Raw genomic sequence first — 24,106 nt, forward strand, 5'->3', positions numbered from 1 at the left:
AGGGAGTTTGGGGACTGGATGAAAAGACGAAGGGATTAAGAAAAACCCCCAAACTTGTAGACAGTATGTGATTATCAGAGGCAAAGAGGGATGGGAACAGGGAGAAGAGGGTAGAGGGGGGATAAATGGATGTGGAAAGGGACCAGCCTTGGGGTGGTGAACACACGATACAGTACACAGATGATGTGTTACAAAGCTGTGCACCTGAAAGCATCTCATTATTCTCAACCATTTTTTTTTTACCATTTTAAGTCTGTTTCTTATAACTAACCAATAACTTTTATAAACCAACTGAATCGGGGTTTTTTTGGGTCAAAATTCAGTGCATTTACTTTCCACATAATATGGCATATAGTAGATTTGACTTTTTCCATCTTATTTTATGGTTATTCATGATTCTCCTTGTTTCCTTTTTTTTCCCTTGGAGCTGTTTTTGCTAAATTGATCAGACTGCTATTCATTCCCCTTTCCCCCTGCTAATTAGGTAGGTCTTTTTATTCTGCTAATGATTACCTTCCTTTTCCTGACATTCATATTCAAATACAATGTTTTCACGATTATACGAGTGTAAGATGGCAATGACTTCCCTCCATACAGCTCTGTTCCATAACTCTCTCCCCCTCCCCCCTTTCACACTCTGTTCTGGAACACCTCCCTGCCACCTTCCTCCAGCTGCTGGGTCCTGCTGAGATGGGTAAGAAGCTTTAGTTGTGGCCTGTTTTTCTGGTTTCCCTTGTAGTGCTTCTTACACATTTCTAGTTGCTCTGTCATCATTGTTTGGGACTCAACAGCATATACAGGGTGGGGCCAAAGTAGGTTTACAGCTCTTTCTATGGGAAATAATACAATAGTTAATAAATGCTATTACGAGAATAAACTCTGTGTCTCACACACTCACAACTGTAAACCTACTCTGGCCTTGGCGTGTGTACACTGCAGGGTTGGTCACTCATCACGGTTTCTGCGCCTCTTCACAGCAGGGTGCTGACCCCCGTCCTACCACTTCTTGAGTGCTTCCTTAGACGGTATACATCGGCGGTATAGTCTCTGAGTCTTCGCATGTTCCCAAGCACTTTGCATTTGCTCTGAGAGAGGAATGATACCTTCGGTGTATACAGTGTCCCTGTATACAGGGGACAGAGTTGTAGTTATAGTTCTTTTCTCGTGGTAGATGTTATCCCATTGTCTTCTAGCTTCCATTGTTGCAGATGAGAAAGTCACTAGTCTTATTTGTTTCTTCCGTAAGTAACAAGAAAAGTAACTTATTTTTTTTTCTTTCTGGAATCCTGTAAAGAGCATTTAGCCACTATAGTTGGTTTTGTTGCTGCTGTTTTTTTTTAAATCTTTTGGGCATGTACTTTTCTGTAAGTACTCATATAATTTTTATTTGGGCTCGAGTTTTCATCTCTCATCTCCATTGCTCACTTCCAACAGGTACTTCCCTGTCTGCTTCATACTCTACCCCCTTCCTGAATGCTGGGTCCCAGGAAGCAGGTTGCCGCTTTCTGGTGCCCTATGAAACTGTAGGAAATCCTGTGAGACTCTAGGGACAAGCCTTTCACCTCCCCAGTGTCCTTAGCTAGCACTATCACAATCTTGGAGTGTCTGAAGTGCATCTGGGTGGGTTTCAGGCTCCCGAGGGGCCAGGGAGGCCAGCTGCTCATGCAGGACAGCACGGGCTCCAGGAAGGCCCACGGGGAAGGCAGGTCCGCGTCTCTGGCACCACCAAGCCACAGCGTTCTCTCCAGTCCTCACCCTGTGCTTCCTCCCGCTTCGGAGCCCCCGTCTGGGAAAAAGGTCCTACATTGCCTTTGTCTTTCAGCGCCCTAACAGAGCTCCTTGTGTGTGTGTGCTTATTTCCTCGATTGTATTAACTTTTTACAATTGTCGTTCAAGTACAGTTGTCTCCATTTTCTCCCCCCTCATTCCCTGCTACCCCAACCATGCCCGCCTCCCACCCTGGACCCTGGATCTCATCTGCACCCCCGACTGCTGCTCAGCTCAGAGGAGGCACGCCTTCGGCAGGGGGATGGGTGTGTAGGGCACCCTTCAGGCCACCGTCGTGCCGGAACCCTGGACACGAGCACAGGAACATGCAGACTGCCCCTCCAGTGCCCTTTGGTCCTCAGAGGGGGGTTATTCTTGGCAAGGGGGAGGTCTCGCACCGGAAACATGTGCATGGAAGACGGACCGGAGCCAGGCTGCAGCCCGCTGGGGAGTGGCGACCGTGAGAGAGAGGGGCTTGAGGGTTTCCTTTCCCACACTCGTGTTGCATTGAGACCGGCCTTGGACCAGCCACGGCATGAGGCGAGGAGCAGAAGCCACGTGTGTAGCTGGGGGAGGCTGGGCACCGAGGAAGAGGAGGCAGATCCCAAGGCAGCTGGGAGGCAGGAGGGGAGTTTCTGGCCGCAGGCCGCCGGGGAAGACCGCAGGCTGGCCCCGCTGGGAGGTCAGGGAGCGCCTGCCTCGGCCCATCTGCCCTCCTTCCTTCCTGCCCTACTTTGGTAGTTTGTCTTCTATTTTTATTTCAGAGATGTAACATAATGCTATTTGTTTTTTAAATTTAAAAACGGATAACCTTCCTCTCCACTGCCATTCTCTCAATGAAGAATAAAGGATGGTCTTTTCATTTTAAAGTCCTGACATTCATAACCCCAGCCCCGACTACTAACTAACTGGTAACCACATTTTGTGTTGATGTCGGCTCTGAGGTGTTCTGTTCAGGCTTACAGTCTGTGGGACAAAAGAGTTCTTTTTTAAAAAATATATTTAATTAATTAATTTATTTTTAGAGAGGGAAGGGAGGGAGAAAGAAAGAGAGAGAGAAACATCAATGTGCGGTTGCTGGGGGCCATGGCCTGCAACCCAGGCATGTGTCCTGACTGGGAATTGAACCTGTGACGCTTTGATTTGCAGCCCGCGCTCGATCCACTGAGCTACGCCAGCCAGGGCACAAAAGAGTTCTTATTCCCAGGTGTCACCTTGCTCCAAAATTCACCCTTGCTCCAAAATTCACCCTCACAGCCCGCACTCCTTGTTGGAGTTGACGAACATTCTCATTTGGTCAAAAACACTACAGGCAACGCCATGGTGCACAGGCGGGGGGAGGAGGTATTGTATTTTATCATTTCTCTAAAACTGTGGGGCGATCGTGTGCAGCTGTTTCATAAGAAATGCGTCTCAGAGCTGACAGGGTAAATTCTCTTCAAGGATGACTCAAAGAAAACAGTATCCAAGAATGCAAAACCAGCCATTGTCACCCTAACCCCGTCACACCTACCAAGTGTCACAGCTGCTAAGAGAGGAACTGTTTCCATCACCCAATAAACCATAGGAAGAGATTTAAAGAGAAAGAGACCCATGTGAGACCCAGTCCAGTTTCCCGTTCCTGGGAAAATGGGATCCTGCCCCGTGTCACAAAGCCCAGAGATAACACAGTCAGGAACGCCGTACAAATGATGATTAACATCAAGTGGACATCAGGCCATAAAGCTGGTCAATAAAAATACAAACACCCCATTTCTAGATCTGAATTCATGCCCCTGCATTAACAGGGCTCTCTACCCCTCCCTCCCTGGAGCTGCAGCCGCATTTCCCTGTGTCACTCAGAGAATAAGTGGATTTAGGACTGGCAGGTTGTTTTAAAACTCCATGGACAAGCTAAATTAGCATGATTCCTTGGACTTGTTTCAAAGGTCTTTGGCTACTATTAACATTTTTAATCTTTCATTTTTATTATGTGTATGATGTCAGGAGCGGTGGCAGGAAGCACATTTTGTCAATTAAATAATTAATCCCACAGCATAACAGTCAGGCAGGAAAAATTGACATTTGTCAGGTTCAAAGCAAATGAAAGCCTAGGAGGATTTTTCATCTCGTTTGCTCGGGGGAAATCTCGCGCTGAGAACAGACTCCCCTTCCGCCCGGCTGCAGCCAGGCCCGAGTCAAACCTCGGGGGACAGTAGAGTGTGGTCCCGCTGCCCTCTCCCTTGTCCTCACCGACCCACCCACAGCATCTCATCCACCTTATTTCCTAAACCCGCCTCCAGCGCCCTCACTCGTCTCTGTCCACCCCATCAGAGTCGGCTGGAACAGACCCCGACCGACCACAGGGCAGCTGTGTGACGGAGGCGCCTGTGTTCTGCGTTGGCAACGGCACCGAGGGCAGAAGCCTGAGTGCTAGAGACAGAGGGCCTGGGTTCAAGTCCCCGCTCTGTCACTGGGGCCTCGGGCCTCCGCGAGCCTGGGCCGTCTCCGTCTGTGACAGGAGGATGCTGTTGGGACCTTCTTCCGAAGGTGGCCGTGGGGGTTAAATGACAGCGCACACACCTGCTTGTTAGCCCACCGCCTGGGGTGCAGTGAGAAACTGGTGCACGCTGGCTACCAACAGCAGCGCATTCCATGTCGGTGTTCAGTACGTTCTGACTTATGGACATGTCCAGTGACCTGTGGTTTTGCCTTTGACCTCTGCTCTTAAACCTCTTCCCAGGACTCCATTCAGCTGCTCCTGACAAGAGGCCCCCACCCCTACCTACCAGGTGCCTTGCTGTCTGTCTTCCCCACCCCTTTTCATTCTCAAGGAGCTGAGCGACAGTACTGTCTGGTCCCCTAAGAGCCAAGTTCTGGGGTTTCCACAGACGGAATGGCCATGCCGTCGTCCACAGCCATCTCTGCCCTGGTGCAAACTTCAGCTCAGTCTTAACCTCAGTGTCTTCTACTCTGCCACACTGAATGCTCGCTTGCTCGCTCGCTCACTTGCTTGCTCGCTTGGGGTGGAGATGCACCTCCCCAGTGCATCACCCCTCACGTGCTTTTCTTCTTCTGATAGTCTTCCACTACGTGGTTTGTTCCCAACAGGGCACTCAGCAGTTGTTTTGCTACAAAACGCAGGACTTTACACTGGGTTCAGATTGCATGCATTTCTACAGCGACTCACTGTGTTTTAAATTGGTGAAAAGCATACCCCGATGTACAGATGATAGGAAATAAAAAAAAACATGTTTAGAATCATACCCAATGAAATAAAGTCCATTCGACAGGATCACACATCTCAAATAGGTGTTCTATATCTTCCCTTAAAAAACTGGATTAAATATCTTAAGCTGTGCCACCTCCTTTCATAAAATGTGATACCTGGAAATGAGGCATGCTTTGGGGGAGGAAAAAATTCACTCTTGAGCAAATGAAATGAGTTCGCTTTGATGTGAACTGGTTTGGGTGAGCACACACTGTTGCCGCGATGCAGGGAAGACAAGAACCATGGAAAATTTTCAAACTTTTGAATGAGTTATTGCATTATCCCCTTTTCCTAAATTTGTTCCTGCCCAATATCAAACCGTTAGTCACACTGTCTATAAGACGATCGGAAAAGGGCGAATATATGCTTGATGTTTGAAGTTTAATTGATTTCCCTTCGTTTCCTGATTGAATTAGCTAAGGGATGCTATGTTCTCTGTAAACTGACTGCAGTGCAAGTGGAAGGGGGTTTGTTTTTATTAGCTGTAATCTTGCCCATAACTCAAGGCTGTACTAGAAGAAACCAAATATAACTATGTACGTCTCATCTAAAATAAGCCACTGTCTCCGAGCATGGAAAGCAGTGGCTTTAGGACTGTGAAGTTACAGAAGTCACTGGTGGAATATGCAGGTGGAGAAGGAAGCGTCAGAATGTTCAACAAATATAAGCAACTGACCAGCCCACCGTGGGCTCTACTGTGGGAAACGGGGGTGTGTTGAGGTATAACCTTCAAGTGCCAGGTAACCGGTGAGACAGCAGGTGGAATCCCTCCAGGCAGGCTCTTGTGTGAACACACAGATGCCCAGGGCTGTGCCCCAGCGGGGCAGGGTGGACCACTGGGTGATCCCGAGGAAGAATTCCCGGTTCTTACGTGGGAAAGACCGGCTTCCGCACTGACAGCCCCTGTTCTCCCTGCACCAGTTCTAACGGTAAAAACCACATTTGTGAGCATCCTCGCACGACCGTGGGAAACCCTGGAGGCCTGGTCTCGAGCTCACGCACACGCACTTGGCCCACGCTCAGAGTCACAGACCTCATCTAGAATGCGGAGCTGCGGTACCTGAATTCAGGCTCCTTGTGTCCGCACGTGATTCTCTACCTCTAATGTGGAATAATAAATGATCGCTTCGTCTCCAAATCGGAGTCAGAGGGCAGGACATCAACCCAGGAAAATAACCATGTCCCGTTGAGGGGGGAACTGTAAGAGCTGCACCCTTTTTGAGCAAGCCTTGCTTTCCTAGGCAGGGACCTACCTTGCCTGCTGTACTCATCCGCCTCGCGGTGAACCAGGTCCTTGACTCTGTTCCCGTAGAGCAGCCTGGAGGAATCGTGGTCAAAGGCTTTCAGGGTCTCGCTGGAGCTGTAGGACTTCTGTGTGGGCACCCTGCACTCCTCGTTGTCCGCGGACGAGTTGGTGTGCCGCCGCTCCTTCTCGCGCCTGCTCTTGGTGAGGGAGCAGTAGGGCCTCCGCTCCTTCACATCCATACTTCATTCCCTGCGGGCCCTCATCGGTCCCGCGCGTCGCCGGCGCCGCTCCCGCTCACGGAGCAACTGTCATGGGCCTCCCTGCAAAGAGAACAGGGCGGCAGGGCGTCAGCACAGCCTGCGCTCGGGGAGAAGGGCGGACAGGGAGCAGCACCCGTGGCTAAGAAGCTCGCTCTGGACAAGAGGGAAAGGCACGCAATGACTGGAAAGAATCTTGTATCACTACAAGCCGAGGCACCTTTCCTGTTCCTGAGAGTTTTCTAATATTTCACATGGATACAAAAACAAAACAAAAACCAAAAACAAACAAACAAAAAATAAACAGAAAATGGCCTCAATCTCTTTGTTAACTTTTCCACAATGGAAAAGTTTTCTCTTGTAGCATTTTCTTTATTGATAAATACATGTCCTTTCTTTTTCTTACAAAAATGTATACTATTTTTATTTCTTTTTCAATATATATATATTTTTTAAAAAGAGCAGTAACAAGTCGGGAGCCTCTCAGAACAGAAACTTTGCCAAATGCACTGAACATTGTATTATTCTTCCAGACTTTTCCTCCAAGGGGCACGATTTTCATGTTTCAAGGACCAAAATGTCCTGAATTGTGGGGAAAAGCAGACTCTTCTCTCCTAATCTTCTCCTTGAAATGCATTTCCCACTCTAGGCAATGAATTTAATCAGCGTTATCTTGATATTTAAGGCAGTTCAGGGGGCTAATGTGATGGGGTAACTCCTTGCAACTGCCGGCACCAAGAAGAGGGTGGAAGGGGCCAAAGGCTAACCAAACTGTGTCTCTGAGCCTGCCGACCCCTTCTCTCCAGTGGCTGAACTGACAGGACGGTGGGAAGACAGGCTCAGCTGCCTGACGCGTGGGGCCCCACAGAGGGACCGCTGCCCGGAGCTGGTGACATTTTTAAACAGCTTCCTTTGCCTTTACCTTCTCATTCTGTCTTCCCTTCTCATCTGGAGGTCCTTGGAGGCCTCGGCCTCAGCCACCAATATTTCCCCACCCTGCTCCTTTTTCCCTTAATTCCCTTTTATGGGAGTGATTCCATCATCAGCTTGGAACAACTTGGAATAAAGTTGATGATGGAATCAAAGTTGACGATGACTACCCGTGGCCACGTGTCTTCTTTGTTTCCGCCTCCTCAGGGCTGTGACTTCCGTGTAGGTGTTTCCCCCCGTTGAGTCGCCTCTCTGTCCCATCCATCCTCTTTGTCCTCGGCTGCTGTCATACACCCTGCACACGGCTCTCCCAGGTGCGAGCGGCGTGGGGTCTGGGGCTGCCTCGCCCAGGCGAGCTCAGCCCGGCTTGGCTCCCCTCCCCTCTCTGCTGAAGGAGCCTTGGCTCCTCCTGAGCAGCGTGGCGAGTCCTGTGCCTTTCATGCTCAGACTTCTGCCTCCCATCCTGCTACAAGAAGAACGGCCACACTCTGCTTGGAGAGTGACCGCAGCATCCCAGAGCCTCTGTCCGGGAGTTCTGGGCTGCTCCACCCGCCTCCTCTGCAACCAGACCGCAGCCCGCCCTCCCCGTGCCGCCGGGAACGGGTTCCGCCAGCTGGCGCCCGCGTCACTCTGCGACCGAGATGGCTGGGCTCGGTGCAGTAGACGCGAATGTTGTAGCTTGCTCGTTGAGATGCAGCTGACTTCCCTACCTGTTCCTTCTATCCCATAAATCTGATTAAAAAAATAAAAACTAATATCATCCCTGGGCGCCTCCTGATTCCTGACCCTCTTTATTTTCTTTACAAATTCTTCTAATACTCGCAAAAGAATTTGGGTTTCTCTTACTCTTTCTTTTCAAATTAAGATGATAAATAATTTTCAGGTGTGGCGACAGAGCCTATGTTTATATAATAGGATTAAAACAATAACACACCAATTTACGCATTTTATTCCAGCACACGATTTACTTTAGACAAATGTGTATTGAATAACTCGGACGCATCAGGGTTTCTCTTATGAGTGGAGGACACGCCATTGAGTAGAACAATGTCCCCGCCCCCACAAAGCGTACGTTCAGTGGGGTGCAACAGACACGTTCTTCTAACAGAGTAGACGTGTCTGAGTTCAACACAAAGTCCTCATCTTATTGGCTGAAAGTCCATGTAGACCACAATACCTGAGTGACAATCAAAAGCTCTGTATTAAACCAGATATGATATAAAAATATTATAATTCCAGCCTTTTCAGGAACAGAGCTTTAGGATTTAGATCCCTACATAAGTTCCATTTTTTTTATTTTGTCCCAAGATGACACCTTATTTTAAAATAAGTGTTTCTATATATACACTTATAGGTGTAGTTTTATACTTTGGGGTGTCCAACGTTTTGGTGTCTCTGGGCCACAATGGAAGAAGAGTTGTCTTGGGCCACAGGTTAAGTACACAAACTAACAAAAACAAAAAAATCTCGTGTTTCAAGTAAATTTACGATTTTGTGTTGGGCTGCATCCATACCCAACCTGGGCTGCATGCAGCCCGCAGGCCGCAGGATGGACGTGAAGCAAGGGGAAACTATATTTTCTAAAAGTATGTCTGCTGCGATTTTGTTCCATTTAATTAGACCAGGCACTGACTGCTGAATTCTAGTCTTCCAGCAAATCTGACCCATCTCTTGCTTCTGTGAATAAAGTTTTACTGGAACACAGCACATGTACTTCCTAATGTGTTGTCCTTGGCAATGTGCATGCTACAAAGACAGCTTTGGGTGGTTGTAACAGGGACCATAGAAAATCTAAGTGTGACTCCCAAAAAGGAAAGTTGAAGTCTTGATCCCTAGTACCCTCGACTGTGACTTTACCTGGAAATATGGTTTTTGAAGTTATAAGCAAATGAAGCTGAGGTCATGCTGGCTGAGGGTGAGTCCCAAATCCAGTGAGAGACAGAAGAGGGAGATTCGTATACAGAGACACACACACCAACAGGGAAGCGGACCACATGAAGGCGGAGGCAGAGATGGGAGCAAAGTAGCCGCAAGCCGAGCAATGCCAAGGGTTGCCGGCAGCCATCAGAAGCTGGGGAACAGTCCGTCCCTGGAACTCCAGAGAGAGCGTGGCCCTGCCAACACCCTGGTTTCATACTTCTTGCCTTAGGAAGCTAAGACAGAGACCTCAGGGTCTGCAAGGTCCAACTATTTACTCTCCGGCTCTTTATAGAAAAGACTTGCCAATGTTCAAGTTAGACCATTCGTATTTCCCTTCTGTCTTGATTTGTCCCTTCAGATCTATGAATGTTAAGAGCGTTCTCTTTTCTGTACAGTCCACGATACAGTTTTACAATCTGGCAAGTGAGACAAGAAGTTCTTCAATGTAGTGACACGAACATATATCAACACTAGTAAAGATGCATCCTCATGGTAATGTTATGAATGTTTCTAAATCAATACCAAGCAAATGTTACAAATTAGTAAAGAAAGATCATTTTAGGTATTCTTGAGCTTTGTAGGACATCCCTAGCACCAAATAGCTGCATTTTCTTTACTTGCAAAGCATTTCTGAAGCGCCATGATAAATCAAGATAAAGCATTCAAATAAAGCATCAACGACGAAGACATTTTGATCTTAGAGATTTCAAACCCTAAAAAGTCCTTTTCGTGTCTCTTTCCATTTTTGTACATCATCCAGACTCTTCGAGGATTTAATCTAGACTGGAACGTTTGCAACCACTGATTTCCCTCTAATGGAAGTCAACGAGTTCAACGGGACTTCAAAAGGCAGTCACCTCCTGCACCTGGGGCTGAAGATGAGAAGGTTAAAAAATGCGGCTGTGTACGGAGCGCTGAATTGTTGGGCATTCTGATGGGGACCGCACAGTCCTGTACCAAGAAGGGGGTCACTGTGTGGCTACTTAGCAGAAAGCATTTAATGAACCAGACCTTAGCTGCACCAGTGGGCAGGGGTTTTGAAAACTAAGGAAAACTATTAGGAAGCAAGTGAACCAAACACTTTGGATTGAACCAGCTACAGCAAGTCTACCACAGTAGCAAACTGATTTGGTTAGTTTTTGCTAGCTCGTTGAAAAACAACTCCGTTGAAAACCACAAGACTTCTTTAGAAACCACGACTAGTCTTAAAGTCAATTCTATGATGTGGTTATTTCGGTTTTCTCAGTGTCTTGTGATACACTTGATGGACAGGAGGAGTGGGCGGGCAGTCCCTGCTTAGGGGCATCAGACTCCGGGCGATGGTGCCCTCGATTTCAGGCATGTTCGTATTATTTAAACATGCTTTGAAGCTTGACTAGAGAATGCAACATTATTACATTGTTTCATAACATGTTCCTAATTCCAAAGAAACATTTTTTAAATTGTACTTTCAGAAGTAATCTGATTTTAATTGGACTTTCAATGTCTTTAAAACCCTTGATACCAATGATTATAATTTATCAGGCCTACAGTAAACATTCCTCAAATCATCTGCACTTCTAAAATTCCATGAGCCTATGTGTCTATCTAGCCACGGAAGTAAAAACAAACACCCGAAGGATTAAGTGATCTTTTGGTTGATATCACTCATGGTTCTGTTGTTATTTATTTTCTGTGAGAATTACACATTTCTGACTGTTACCTTGAATGACTCCCGCACACACTGTTCTCCTGACTTTACAAGGTTTGGAAAAGCTCACCCCCCAAAATAAGCAGACCTCAGAGAAACACTAAATTACCCCAACATATTTTAAATAGATTAAGGATCTAAATTAAGTTCTTTATACACAATCGTAGGAGAATGTTGCCTTTTGTTATTCACAATTCATATTTCCCCCAATAAGTTAGTATTTATGATTTATTACCAATTATGTTAATCAAACAGTAAATACAATTTTGTAGACCATAAGCATCTCCAAGTGTTTTCTTTCTTGAATAGCTAGATTGAGCACAAGAGGAAATCAATTGCTATTGTTCATTTTAGAAGGAATTTTGTTTCCTAAGGCAAATTTACAAATCAAAGAAAATTGAAATAATTGAGCACAAAAATAAAATCGTATCGTGGTGATTTTTTTTTGTAACGCTGAAGTCAAGCACAAGTAAAATTAGAGCTTACATTTTCACACAGAACAATGCAAGCGGATTTGGCTCTCATGCTTGAGGCACCAAGTTAAAACACAAACAAAACTGAAAAGAAATACAGGGAAAAAGGAGTCCCGTATGAGTGGCAAAAGCGATCTTGCTGAGAAGACACAGGTAAAGAGAAAATAAATATGGTAAATAATCAGTGGCTGATAGGGTTAAAACAAGGCAGGCTGCTTTTCTTTAAACAGGACAGGAAATAAAGAGATCGTTTGACAGCAAGAATAAAGAAGAAGTCAGTTTCTGCTTCCAGACAAGATGGCAGCACAGGCGCTGGATGGACGCGCTCCTGTCTAAATAGCTACAAAACACATTCAACAAAGTTTTCAAGACATTTAGCTGAAGAAACGAAGGGTCGGGAACCTTGAGAAACAAGAACAGAAAAGACGAGCCCTCGATTGCCCTTGCTTGCTGCCTGGAGAGCATGCCCAGGCTACAGCAGGGCGTGCAGAACGCCAGGAGGAGCCCAGGGGACGGTCGGAGCGACGGAGACAGAGCCGGACGCCTGGCAGGTCGGGTGAGAAGAACCTGCGGGCTGAGAGTTGGAGGAAAGGGAGCTACGTGGCGACAGAGCTCTGGGGGTCTGCAGAGGGTCCTTCCTGGACACTCAGCACAGGGCTGATCAGCACGTGTGTGAGAGGAGATCGCGAGAGGCCAGAGAAAGAGTGATTGGAAAGGATGAGAGTGGAGTTTCTCAAGCTCAGCATGATGGACAGGTTAGTTGAGAAAATTCCTTCTTGGGTGGGGTGGCTCTCCTACAGTAGGTTGTTTGGCAGCCTCCTGAGCCTCCACCCACAAGATTCCGGTAGCACCCGTAGGCGTGTCAATAAAAAGCACCCTCGACCCTTACCAGCTGTGCTCTGGAGGCAAAACTGCCCCCCGACGGGGCAGAAGGTAGAGGGAGCAGTATCCAGAGCTCACACAAGGCCAAGGACCCTGCACAGTTCCATGGGCCAGGCTGGCAAAGACTCACAACGTATTAGGCAATGGACTCAGAGCGGTCTTCCCTTGGTTGTGGGAGTAACTAGCACTAGATTAAAAAGGGTTCTGGTCCCATCTAAAAATCTTAAAAGCAAGACCAGAGAGGGGTTATTTCAAAGCAGCTTAACTGTCCCACAAAATGCTCAAGAATAGAAGAGAAATACAAAAATACCCAGTGTTCATTCAGCACGGTAAATCTCAGTGAGGGTCATCCAACCGGAGGTTAACTAGCGCTCCGAGAAGCAGGAAAATAAAGAGGAGAACAAGTCACTTGACTCAGAACTGGCTTGGGTGTTAGAATGAACAGACAAGGACCTAAAAACTGCTGTTACAAATGCACTCAGTGCATTCAAAAATTAAATGAAGACATGGAAGATGTAAAGAGAGGACCCAAATCACATTTCTAGAGACGACACTGCCACGTCCGAGGTGAACACCGCACTCGGTGGGGTGAATGGCAGATTAGAAATCACAGAAGGAAAGGGTAATGAATTAAAGATATGGTCACAGAAGCTGCACAAACGAAGCACAGAGAAAGAGAACACATACATAAAGGAGATGTGGGCTACTTCAAAGGGCCGATGGAGATGTCGCCGGAGAGTCCCTGAAGGAGGCAATGGGGAGAAGCGAGCATAAAGGAGTTTTCAAAGATGATTCCTGAAAAACTGTCCAGTTGGGTAAACACTACAAAGCCACAGATCTCAGAAGGCCCACGAACCCCAAGCACCAAAAAAAAAAAAGAAGTCAAGAAAATCACACCAAGCCATTGGATTTCTCGCTAACCTTTTCAAAACCAGTCATTAAAAAGTCTTAAAAGCAGACACAGGAAAAAGGCACATTATACACAGAGTTTCCCACTGGAAGTCATGTAAGCAAGAGGACAGAGAAACGTCTATAAAGGACTGGGGAAAAATACGGTCACCCTAGACATCTATACGCAGTGAAACTCTCTCTCAGAAATCAAGGCAAAGTAGCTGTCTTCCCAGACTGAACTGACCACCAGTTTTGTCATTAAAGGAGACGGAGTGGAATCCCTCTGGGCGGAAGGAGAATGACATCGGACAGAAATACGGGTCCTCTCCAAGGAGCGAACGGTCCTGCAGACGCAGCTATCTGATGACATTCACAGGGTATTTTCCTTACTATATACATCTCTTCAAAAGATAGATGATTGGTTCAAGAAAATCATAATTATGATGGATTTTGTAACATCTGTGTGACTAAAATGTACTGCAATAGTAGCATAAAGGAAGAGAAGGGAGAAATGGAAGTCTACTGTTGTACGGTTTTTATACTATACACGGGGCTATAGTATAGTTTTATTCTATAAACTATATACATAGTTTTTATACTATGCACGATGCCTCTTCAAGGTAGACTGTGTTGTACTGACGGTGTCTACTTTGAACCTTAAAGCCACCACTACAATAAAGCAAAACGTTAGAGCTAGGAAGCCCACAACACAAGAAACAATGGGATCCTAAAAAAATGAAAGCATGAAAAATATTCAACTAATCCACAGGAGGCAGGAAAAGAACAGAGGACAGATGGAGCAAATCGAATACAAGAAGCAAGATAATAGACTTACGCCTAACTAGGCCAATAATCACCTCAAAGGTAAATGGTTTAAACGCCCACTTAATGCAGAGATTTTCCGACTGAATAAAAAAAATTATATGCCGTTTCCGGGAAACATACTTAAACAGAAAGTCACACACATGTGACTAAAAGAAAAGCCGACCTCGCTGGCCAAGTGCCAGCAGGGTGACGGTCCAGGGAGTGAGGGGAGCTGAGGCCAGCACGAGCCCGTGGGCCAGATGCAGAGCTTCGTGGGGCAGGCTGGCCATCGCACCCACGTTCTCTCGATAAAATTCTCTCAGTAATCACCATCGGGGAGCTTTCCATGGGGCGCTGGCATGATCCACTGCATTTGCGATTAGGAAATCACCCTCTGGCCGGAGTCTGGAGTGGAAGCAGGAAAACTCGGAGGCAGATTTTTGCAGCCATCCAGGCAACGGAAGGACATCTTGGGCTGGTGAGCCTGCCGTGCAGCAGCAGTTTAGAGAAGTGGATGGACGGGGGCGGGGCGGGGGTGGGGCTGGGGCTGGGGGGGCAGACAGGAAGCCTGTGGGAGGTGGACATGAGAGCCAGGAAAAGGAGAGTCCAGAACGACTAAGAAGGGGCTGGCTCTAGTCTGCCGGCGGGATGGGTGAGGATGGAGACAGAGGGAATGGGGTGGCTGCCCCTAAACACAGCTGGAATGCACACCCTGACGCTTGCTTTTCCTTCATTTGAAACACGCATGACACAGTGATATTTGTCCTTTGTGCAAACCAGAAAATACAAATAAGCACCCTCAAAATCATTAACATTATTGTACTGAACATGTTTCAGAATTTTTCAGTGCAAACATGTGCATAAACATATGTACCGCGTCTATGCATAGATTTAATGCAAATGATCTTGTAACCCACTCTTACTTAACACACTGCGAACACTTTCCTGTGAGGAAAGATGTCTTGAATAAATAATAAATAGAAAGCTTATTGTTTTAAAACTCAAAATTCTTCTCCATCCTTCACCGTGGATCGCAAATAGGCAAAATTAGCTATTGAAACAAATAGGATCATGCACTAAAATAGCTACCGAATAAATGAATGCTGGAAAATTTTTAATTGGAAAAGATATAGAACAGTGCCTCGGGCTATAAGAAAAGCGGCTTAAATCTGATCAAATCATTAAAAATTTTTCAAAATTATTTATATGTAGAAAAAAAAAGAAACGGGAAGAGATCAGAGGAAAAATATGGATAGTGGGGCTACCGTTGTCCAGTAATGGAAGGTGGAAATGCATTCTATTTTTTTAAAGCAAAATGACTCCTTTGCATAGTTTGAAATTAAAAGTGATTCTGTTTTGGCTGATAAGATTTCTGGGCAAGAGTAATATAGTACATGCATAACAGTGACATTTGTCAGTACAGTTATTACCTAGTGTACGGTGACAACGGCATACATTTCATGGAGGGAGAAGGCCATGCTCTCCAGGTTTAGAATATTCGGCAGAGGTCTTCTAGAACCCGGCACAGCCGAGCAGACCTGGATGTAAAGCGTAAATAACCCCCTCAGTTCGCCTGTCTGCCGGGACCAACCAGTACCCGCCCTGTTTACTCAAGCACGTTTAGGGTGATTTAAGCCAGAACCCTCACTACAGAGGCCAACACTTTATTCACCTGTGCTCCGCCGTGGGCCAGGCTTTTGGAAATGTTGCCAAAGATATTATGTGGGTCGGAGGGAAAATCCAGGAAACAGTGGTGTGTCATGGAGATGACACTACACCATCCAAATGGCCCTCCATCCACAAGAGGTAAAAACCCAGAGACAGCTTGGACTTCATCTCCTGGGCCGTCCTGATCGAAGGGCATTGCAGACTTCCCCGGGCGCGACCTCTGACATGAGGAAACACGAGACACCACTGTGCACTTCCAAGTCAGACAGCCAGAGGTGCCCGTGCATGCGTTTCTCCGGAAAGGTGCCAGGCTATAAGATCTGGGCAGCATCCACCCTAAATTCAAAACTTGAGTCACAACGAGAGAAAAAGAAGCAAACCTCCCAGATGCCTGAAAATCAGCCACAGCTCACGCGACCATAAGGTGGCTCAGAGGTGACCTGGCGACAGTCGGGAATGCCGTGTGCGAGGGGGGATTTTCCTAGACGAAGAGCTAATACTATTTCCCTGAGTGCTGGGCACAGTCCTGTCTTTAAGAGTGGCCATAAAAGCTCCTGGATGAATTATTAATTTCAGTCTTGATTATTTATTGAATGCTTAAAATATGCCAGGTGCTTTACTTATATGACCTCACTTAATCCTCACAACAGCCTTGTGGGGTAAGAATTACAGGCCCCGCTTGACAGGAGGGAACGGAGGCCCGGAGAGGTCCACTGACTTCTAGCCCCGCCTGGAAGCAGACGAGTGGATTTGGAGCACATTTAGTGGAATTCCAAATCTGTACTTTCAACCACTCGACTCTACTTCCAACCCTTAGAACAAAAAGGGAATTTAAGCAATAAAAAAACATTTTTTTAAGATGAAAGAGCCAGAAATGGCAGCCAAGAGTTTGACCAACTGTGTCAGGATGTCCACAGGGCCAGGAGGAACACACACAACAAAGGTCGCCCTGTTGAAAACACCATGGACATTAAATGGACACAGATCGTAGCGCCATGGAGACACAAGGAAAAGGCAAGTGAAATTCAGCTGAGCAGTAAGAGAGGCGGAAAATTCAAGACCAAGTTAAAAAGGTACATTATACTGGAGACATTTTCAAGCTTCGGGGAAAAGACAAGGACATGCGTGACAGCTGCTGGTGACACATGTTCCGGAGGAAGCCTCAGTCCCAGGTCCCCGCGCTTGTCTCCCACCCCACCTGCTTCGGTCACCGGAGGAGAGCGGCTCACCCACAGCACCGCCACCTCGCTACTGCCGGGTTTTGTGTGTGCCCCGTATTTCTCCACATAAATGCCCCTCTCTTGCACTGGTTTCCAAGGGGCCCAAGGGGAGCACCCCGTATCCTGGGGCTGAGGAACTGCCTAGACCCTTCCTGTGCAGAATCTCAGCGACTGGTTCAGGGATGGACCTGTGACCTAACTCAGGTCAGTAAGGATCAGGGCCAGGGCACGTGAGGAGGCTACTGGGAACGTGTCTGCTCAAAACCCGTGAACGCGGAGCTGCTCATCGGGGAAAATGAGGGGCAGGAGCCTGTTTGCATTTTTGTCACTGTGTGGGGAAAGCCTGGCTGCCACAAAGTCTACATCGAAGAAAACAGACCTGAGAGAGAGAGAGTGAGAGAGAGTGAGAGAGGAAGAGAGAGGGAGAGAGGGAGAGTGGGAGGGAGGGAAAGAGAGAGAGAGAGAGAGAGGGAGAGAGAGAGAGAGAGAAAGGGAGAGGGGGAAGAGAGGGAGAGAAGGAGAGGAGGGAGAGAGAAGGGAGAGAGGAGGGAAGGAGAAATATGATTTTGAACCAAGAATTTCTCACTCTGATTTTTTAACTGAAAAAAAAGGAAAAAAAATCTATTGCTAATCCAGCTCGGGAGGAAACACAGGACAGGGTTTTGATCAAGCAGATCTGTGTCTGAAGCCCAGCTCCACAACTCACAATTTATGTGACTTATGACCTTGGACAGGTTATTAAATTCCCCGAGATGTGGTTTCCTGTATTTCATTCTCTAAAATGCGTATGACAATATCCTTTTTTTATGGAGATATTTTGACGATGAAATGAAACACAGTTTTAAAAGCACAGCCACTGGCATATAACCTACTACGTACTTGATAAGGACTGCTCATTCTAATTAAATTCAAAAACATTGTCCACTGTCCAAGAATAATGTCAGTGTCATTAGGCTTATCGGAGGGAGCTGGGGTGGGGGAAATGAACAAAAGGATTATACATCTGGAGTGAAATCGGTATTTTGCTGAAAATGTTTGAATGGAACTTGGGTTTTGAATTTTTGTGAGCTTGTTCAGAAACGCTCTGTCATTAAACGAGAACGAAAAATAGTTCCCACGCCGATAACATCAAAATGAGTTCATCTATAATGTTATCCAAATATTTATGTCTCGGTAGTAAAGGCCCCAGACAAACCTGGGAAGGACTTCCGAGGGGGGCAATGAAGCTGATGAAGAGTCTCCGGATGGAAACAGCCATGTGAGGTTTATTTTAGTAACAACGAGGTAGAGACCCGATAACTACCCACAAGCATTTGGAGACTAAGAGATAACTGCAGTGATCCATGCCTCTTGTAACCCACAGGCAAAACTCCTAGAGTCAACATATCCTCTGTCAACGGCCCAGCCGATCGGTTTTCCTCTCAGTCTGAAAAGCACCGAACCAGCCAAGTGGCACCTTTCTCAAGGAGCCCTGGAGAGCAGGAAATTCTGGTTCAGCGCGGACCTCCCTGCGTGGAGTAGGAGGGACGTGGGGACCCTGAGCACCAGTCCCCACTCCCTCCTGGAGGTGGGATGTGCTAGGGGGACAGGCAGGTCAATCCTGAGTTTCTTCAGGGTTTCAAAACACCTTGTCTCCAGCCCCACTGCTGGATTTCCCCAGAGGACGGCGGAAACCCTCTTGGCTCACCAAGGGGAGCGTAGGGGCCCGGGGCAGGCGTGGACTCGGTCTCTGAGGGGTGGGAAAAAGGACGGGCATTTTCACACTCAGTCTGGCATGCGGTCTGTGCACTTTCTCTGGAGGATTCGGTTCTTTTTCATAGTTTTCTTCTGTGGTGTTCATTTGCTTTTAAACAACTTTTCATGCGGCACTATCAGGATCTATAAACATGCTTGACTTGGTCCGTCTCCCATAGGAATACTGTGTTTTGACATCTCCAGGTCGGTCCCGCGCCTGGGAGGGCATATGCATGAGCCAGTCAAATAGTGTGGTGTCGCTCTAGGTGCTCCCAGAGAGTCAAGTTCAAGTAGAAAAAGTTTATACAATTCGTCAGCTGTTCTGGATTGCCTGGATGATTCACACCCCAAAGAGAAATCTGGGCATAACGTATAATGTTCATAAACAATTGTATGAGTCAGGTACCCTCGGTCGGACCCAGGTTGCCTTGTCAGGGCACCTGCGGACGGGTGAGAGCTGTTGTCCAGCCCCGTGCCCAAGGAGGGGGCTGTGTGTGCTTAAAGAGGACCCTGGCAGTGACTGGCCCCGAGTCCCTGGGGTCGGTGACCCCATCAGCAACACGACTTTCACGCTGTGACTCGTGGTAGTTCTACGCCGGGGCCTGGGATTGACAGGGTCCTCCCAGCAGATACAAGTGTTGCCTCCTGGGGTGTCGGCTGAGGCTGGGTTCTTCCAGTTTCTTCCGGACCACAGAGGGACTGTGCCAGCCAGAGGGTCCCCACAGGCCCGGAGAGAAAATCAGCGTCCCTGCATTCCCGCGGACTGCTTGCCCAGTCGGGAAGCTGGGTGTTTGCTGCTATATTTCACGCCTTGATGATGTATTCTAGACCACTGTTAAACATCACACTTTCTAGGTAAGCGAGTGAACAGGGGCTGCTCCACAAATATTAGACCGCCCAACAATTTGCAGTAAGTCGATTTGGTCCATGTTTCTCGGAACAAAAAAAAAAGAGGTTTTACTAAAATGCAGTCAGTCATCACCGTTGAGAAAATATGATCTAATTTTGCCTGCTGTGGCTTTGCTTTAAAGAATAAGTTCACTTGCAATTCATCTCATTAAGTGATATCAGTTTAGTTATAGTTGTAACCCGTACACCAGGAGGATTTGAAAATTAATTTGGATGGCGCGGGGAAGAGAGGACTCCAGTGTACAAACACCTTCCTCAGGTGGCAGCTGCGCTCCTGTTCCCTCACCTTCCCGAGCGGGACCAGCTTGCTCTCCTGGACTGGGGGTAGCACCCCTGCAGGCCAGAGCTGCAGTATTTTAACACTCATTTAATTTCTGGTCCCTCTACTTTGAACTACCAGTAGGTGGCCAATTAGCACTGATTACAATAATCATTTTGCATCATGGATTAATGGACACCTGTCACCCAGGAACGTGAGACTACTAGCCTGATATCGCGAGAGTCACCAAGGAGTAATGGTTACTAGTTGTGATGAGTCTGCACCACATTCCTCCTCCCGCCCCGCCCTCTCCTCCTTCACAATCCCCATTGTCCTCGGTGTCTACGTGTGTAAGGCGGATGCCACTGCACAGAGAAGAAATCGCGAACAGAAAGGTTTCCATGCTTGGTCTTGGAAAACAGCTGCATCTCGCTGGATTATTTCTGCAGCGTAGAGCAGTAAACATGGAATGTGGAACATATTTTAATTGCTGTGATGTAAATGAGGCTTTGGGGTCACGTTACGGAGTGTTAACTGAAGGACCCAGCTAGGACTTGAGCATGCCTGCAGGCCTTTTAAATCGTGAGGGGAAATGGCAGCATTCAATGGAGTACTTCCAACACGGAGCTCCCCCAAGGCTTATTACCGTTCGGCAACGTGACACCACGTTCAACTAATGTACACAATGCCGTCTCCAGCTCACGCTTCACCTGCAGATCCCGGCTGGCCCGTACAGTTTGAGAACCACGGAACACCGGGCAGGTGATCATTGAGGCACGTCACTACGATGATACTGGCAGAAGTCCGCAGGGGCTGCACAGTGTCACTCCGGCGGGGTTCAGAAAAGCAGGAGCAGCAAATACTGGTCCCATAATAAGAATTAGAAATGCAGAGAAAATGCCCCAACAATTATAATTTAATTTCTCGTTATACTATTTTGTTATCAACTCTCCATGAGAAATGCATCCAGACAAGTCAAGAAAGATTCGAATAGTAAATATCTATGAGATTAACTTAGGATAATAAGATCCTTATCGCCCTGACTGGTATGGCTCAGTGGGTTGGGTGATGCCCCACAAAACTGAAAGGTCGCTAGTTCAATTCCCGGTCAGGGCACAGGCCGGAGTTGCAGGGGTGTCAGAGGCAAGCAATCGATGTTTCTCTCCTTCCTTTCCCCTCTCTCTAAAAATAAATAAACAAATAAAATCTTTTTTAAAAGGTCCTTCTCAAGTGTATTATAATTTATAAACATTCTTATGTATATTCTGATAGTCAGTTGGCTGTAAAAACCTGGTTGCTTACGTATAAGCCACTAAAAATGGAAAAGGTATCTCCACCGTAAGTATGGCTTACTGTGCTGCCAGTGCGGACTGGGGGAACCGCCTTTCTTCTCCTTGGGCACACGAAGCACCGGCCTGCGGAACTCCTGGGGAGCCCCATTCCCCATCGCCTGACGTGGCCAGACCCTCTCCTTATGATACGTCTGCGCAGGCAGGGTGGGGTTCTTCACGAGACAGGGCAAGAGAGGAGCCCGGGGTTGTTGCCATGGGTTTGGCCTGAGCGATTTCCTTCCACCCCCTGCAACCCACCCCCCCATCCCCTGTAGCTTGTGTTGGACCCACGGTGACCAGATCTGCGGTGCGTGGGCGGTTAGCAACCGCGCTGTAAAATCGCCTTTCCCTCCTCCTGTTCCTAAACGGCACAATGTCCAGGAAACCGACCCCTTGCTTGGAAGGCCCGCAACCAAAGGCACAACATGGGCTCCTGAGAAGCCTGCCCCTCATCAAAGCCACATACAAGGGGCTTGGTTTGGACATTTAACACTCTGGGGGGAGTGATCCTTCCATCCAAGGTCAAGGCAGGAAAGAGCAGCTTTGCAGAAGCGAAGGCGGGAATCAGGGAACAGAACGAAGACCCAGAGCGGTAAGGGCCGTAAAGGAGGATATGCTGGAGCTGAAATGTCTGTAAACCTAATGCCATCAACTTACGGGTTCTGAATACAACACAACTCTCACTTCCCTGTGGATGCGTCATGGGAAGAACGTTTCTCCAGGCCCGATACCTCATTTTCTAGTTCAGCAAATTCTCCACCACCCTGTTCATGGCACATGGTGAAATACCAAACGTCTTGGCGGCATGAAAGACAGCAGCAAACAGAGCACTGAAAAGTCATCCACAGTCTAATGTGATTATGTCTACAGTAAACCAATGCCTCGCAGTGCCAGTAAAAAAAAGAAAAGTGGTTTCGGTTAATCACACTCCTTCCAGGCTGGCCCCTCACACTTGGGACTGGTTCTCAATCTGTTGCTTTTTGAGCGGAGCGGCTCACGGCCCTGGCCAGTTCCCCTCCTGTGCTTTCGTGCTAGCACGCTCACAGGGTTCGGTAGAAACATTTAGTTCCTGGGGCTGGTTTGGCAACGTGATGCGCAGTGCCAGCCAGGCCTACCGCGTTCACAACCAGCGCTGCTCGGCTTTCTGGATGCTAGATGCCCAATCAACCTGTGTCTTCCTGGTGCAGAAAAGGAAAAAAAAAACCTTGACAAATTGAACTCAATTTGGCAGCGGCCCTTCCTGGCGGGCAGCACGAGCTCAGCCAAGGCGCCGTGGCTGCACACTGCTGCTACAGGGCGACAATAGAGCCATGCAACCACACAAGTCCTCTGGCTGCGTCCCCCCAAACGAGCCTCAGCCCACGCCACGCCTGCTCCAGACCGAAAGACAAACACTGTTTCGGCTACAGCCGCTGAGAAGCTGGAGGAGCGCCGACTGTAACTGAGGTTTTCCCTGCACCATTGTTTTCTCTCCCATTCTCCCGCGTGCTGCTCTTCTCCAGCACTCACAGTCGGCCTCCCGGATTCCTCTTCGATGTCACGGGAACTTTGCATGTTGCACATAGTAGGTTTTCAATAATCAATAATATTTCTTGGTTTATGTGACTGTTGATGTCCCCCCACCCCCCCAAAAAACCCTCCAACATGAGACAACAGGGCTGATTTTAATAGAAAAAATAAATGATCTGACAAGAGAAGAGATAATATTGTCCTCAGGACATCTCTCACTTGCCACTTTTAGATTAGTTCACTGGCTTTCGTGTGTGTTTTTTTTCTCTACTATCCCCTATAGAGTCTTCACACTCTAGTTCAAATGTTCCCCTTGGATAATAGGAATGTGATGATCTAGCAAGGAAGCCATCAAACAAAATCACGCTTTAACATTTATGTGACTCTTACGGTAAAATTTATATCTGGATAAAATGGTTGTGTAGAATATTCTCAGTATAATCACGCAATATGAAAACAGGGGGAGAGGCCTTCAAGTTAAAAATTACACCATACAGTTAACCTGGGGGTTCTACAACCCCGGGATGCCTACATAGTTGTCCAATGGACACTAAAGCAGTTTATTGTACACGGCTTAAATTTATGGAGCTCTGACTAAATGCTCACTTTTCATACATACAGTATCTCACTTAACCTCTACAACAAACCTACATTCTCTTACCAGCAAGGAAACCAACACTCAGAGAAATTAAATCACTCATTCAAGGTCACACACCTGCTAAGTAGCACAGCGAGAGCTCCAGCCAAGACCCGCATGACACACGATCTGAGCATTGGACCGTGACACCATGTCGGCTGTTAGGGCAGGTACATGCAGTCACGCCAGAGAGAATAAGACGGTAGATAATATCAACTCTCTTGTTTTACCGTGGAAGCTTTTAAGGCAAAGATGACCATCCGCTGAAGTAATGGAAACGTCACTCTATGTCGTGGTATTGTTCGGTGGGGGTCGGGGAGAATCCTGACATCTGATGGTGCCCGGTGGGGGGCAGGCAGTCAGCCCGTGGTGCTCCCCAACACGGCCACCAGAATGTGAAAACAGAGTTGAAAAGCACTCAAGCATTAGCGCCAGTGCAAATGACTCCAGCCATCCACGGTCCCCCTCAGCAGTGATAAAAGTGCACATACTAATTCCAGCAAGGTACGTTTCAGTGAAAAGCAAACCTACCCATGGTTTATGGCAGAGTTTCGAGAACAGCGGGTTTTGTGAGCAAATTTAGGGTAGGTGCCCATCCCCGCGAATGCCACAATTCACACAACTAATCACCCATAAAACCTATTACAAACCAACACTGAGAAAAACTCATAAAGCATATGAGGGAGATGAGATTTCCACCTCGATGACTGACAAAGCGAGATAGATCAA

At 47.4% G+C, this 24,106-nt stretch overlaps 1 protein-coding gene across 4 annotated transcripts in view; it reads right to left on the reverse strand.

Moving 5' to 3' along the window:
- Positions 1 to 24,106, reverse strand: part of TENM3 (teneurin transmembrane protein 3) — a 562,504-nt gene that overhangs the window by 404,666 nt on the left and 133,732 nt on the right. For all 4 annotated transcript variants that reach the window (XM_028526435.2, XM_036011778.1, XM_036011777.1 and 1 more), the window contains exon 2: positions 6,271 to 6,583. In XM_028526435.2, the coding sequence (XP_028382236.1) occupies positions 6,271 to 6,502 (232 nt within the window). In that variant the 5' untranslated portion in view covers positions 6,503 to 6,583. The remainder of the gene's footprint in view (positions 1 to 6,270; positions 6,584 to 24,106) is intronic.

This window comes from Phyllostomus discolor, chromosome 11 (genome assembly GCF_004126475.2).
Source record: "Phyllostomus discolor isolate MPI-MPIP mPhyDis1 chromosome 11, mPhyDis1.pri.v3, whole genome shotgun sequence".
NCBI lineage: Eukaryota > Metazoa > Chordata > Mammalia > Chiroptera > Phyllostomidae > Phyllostomus > Phyllostomus discolor.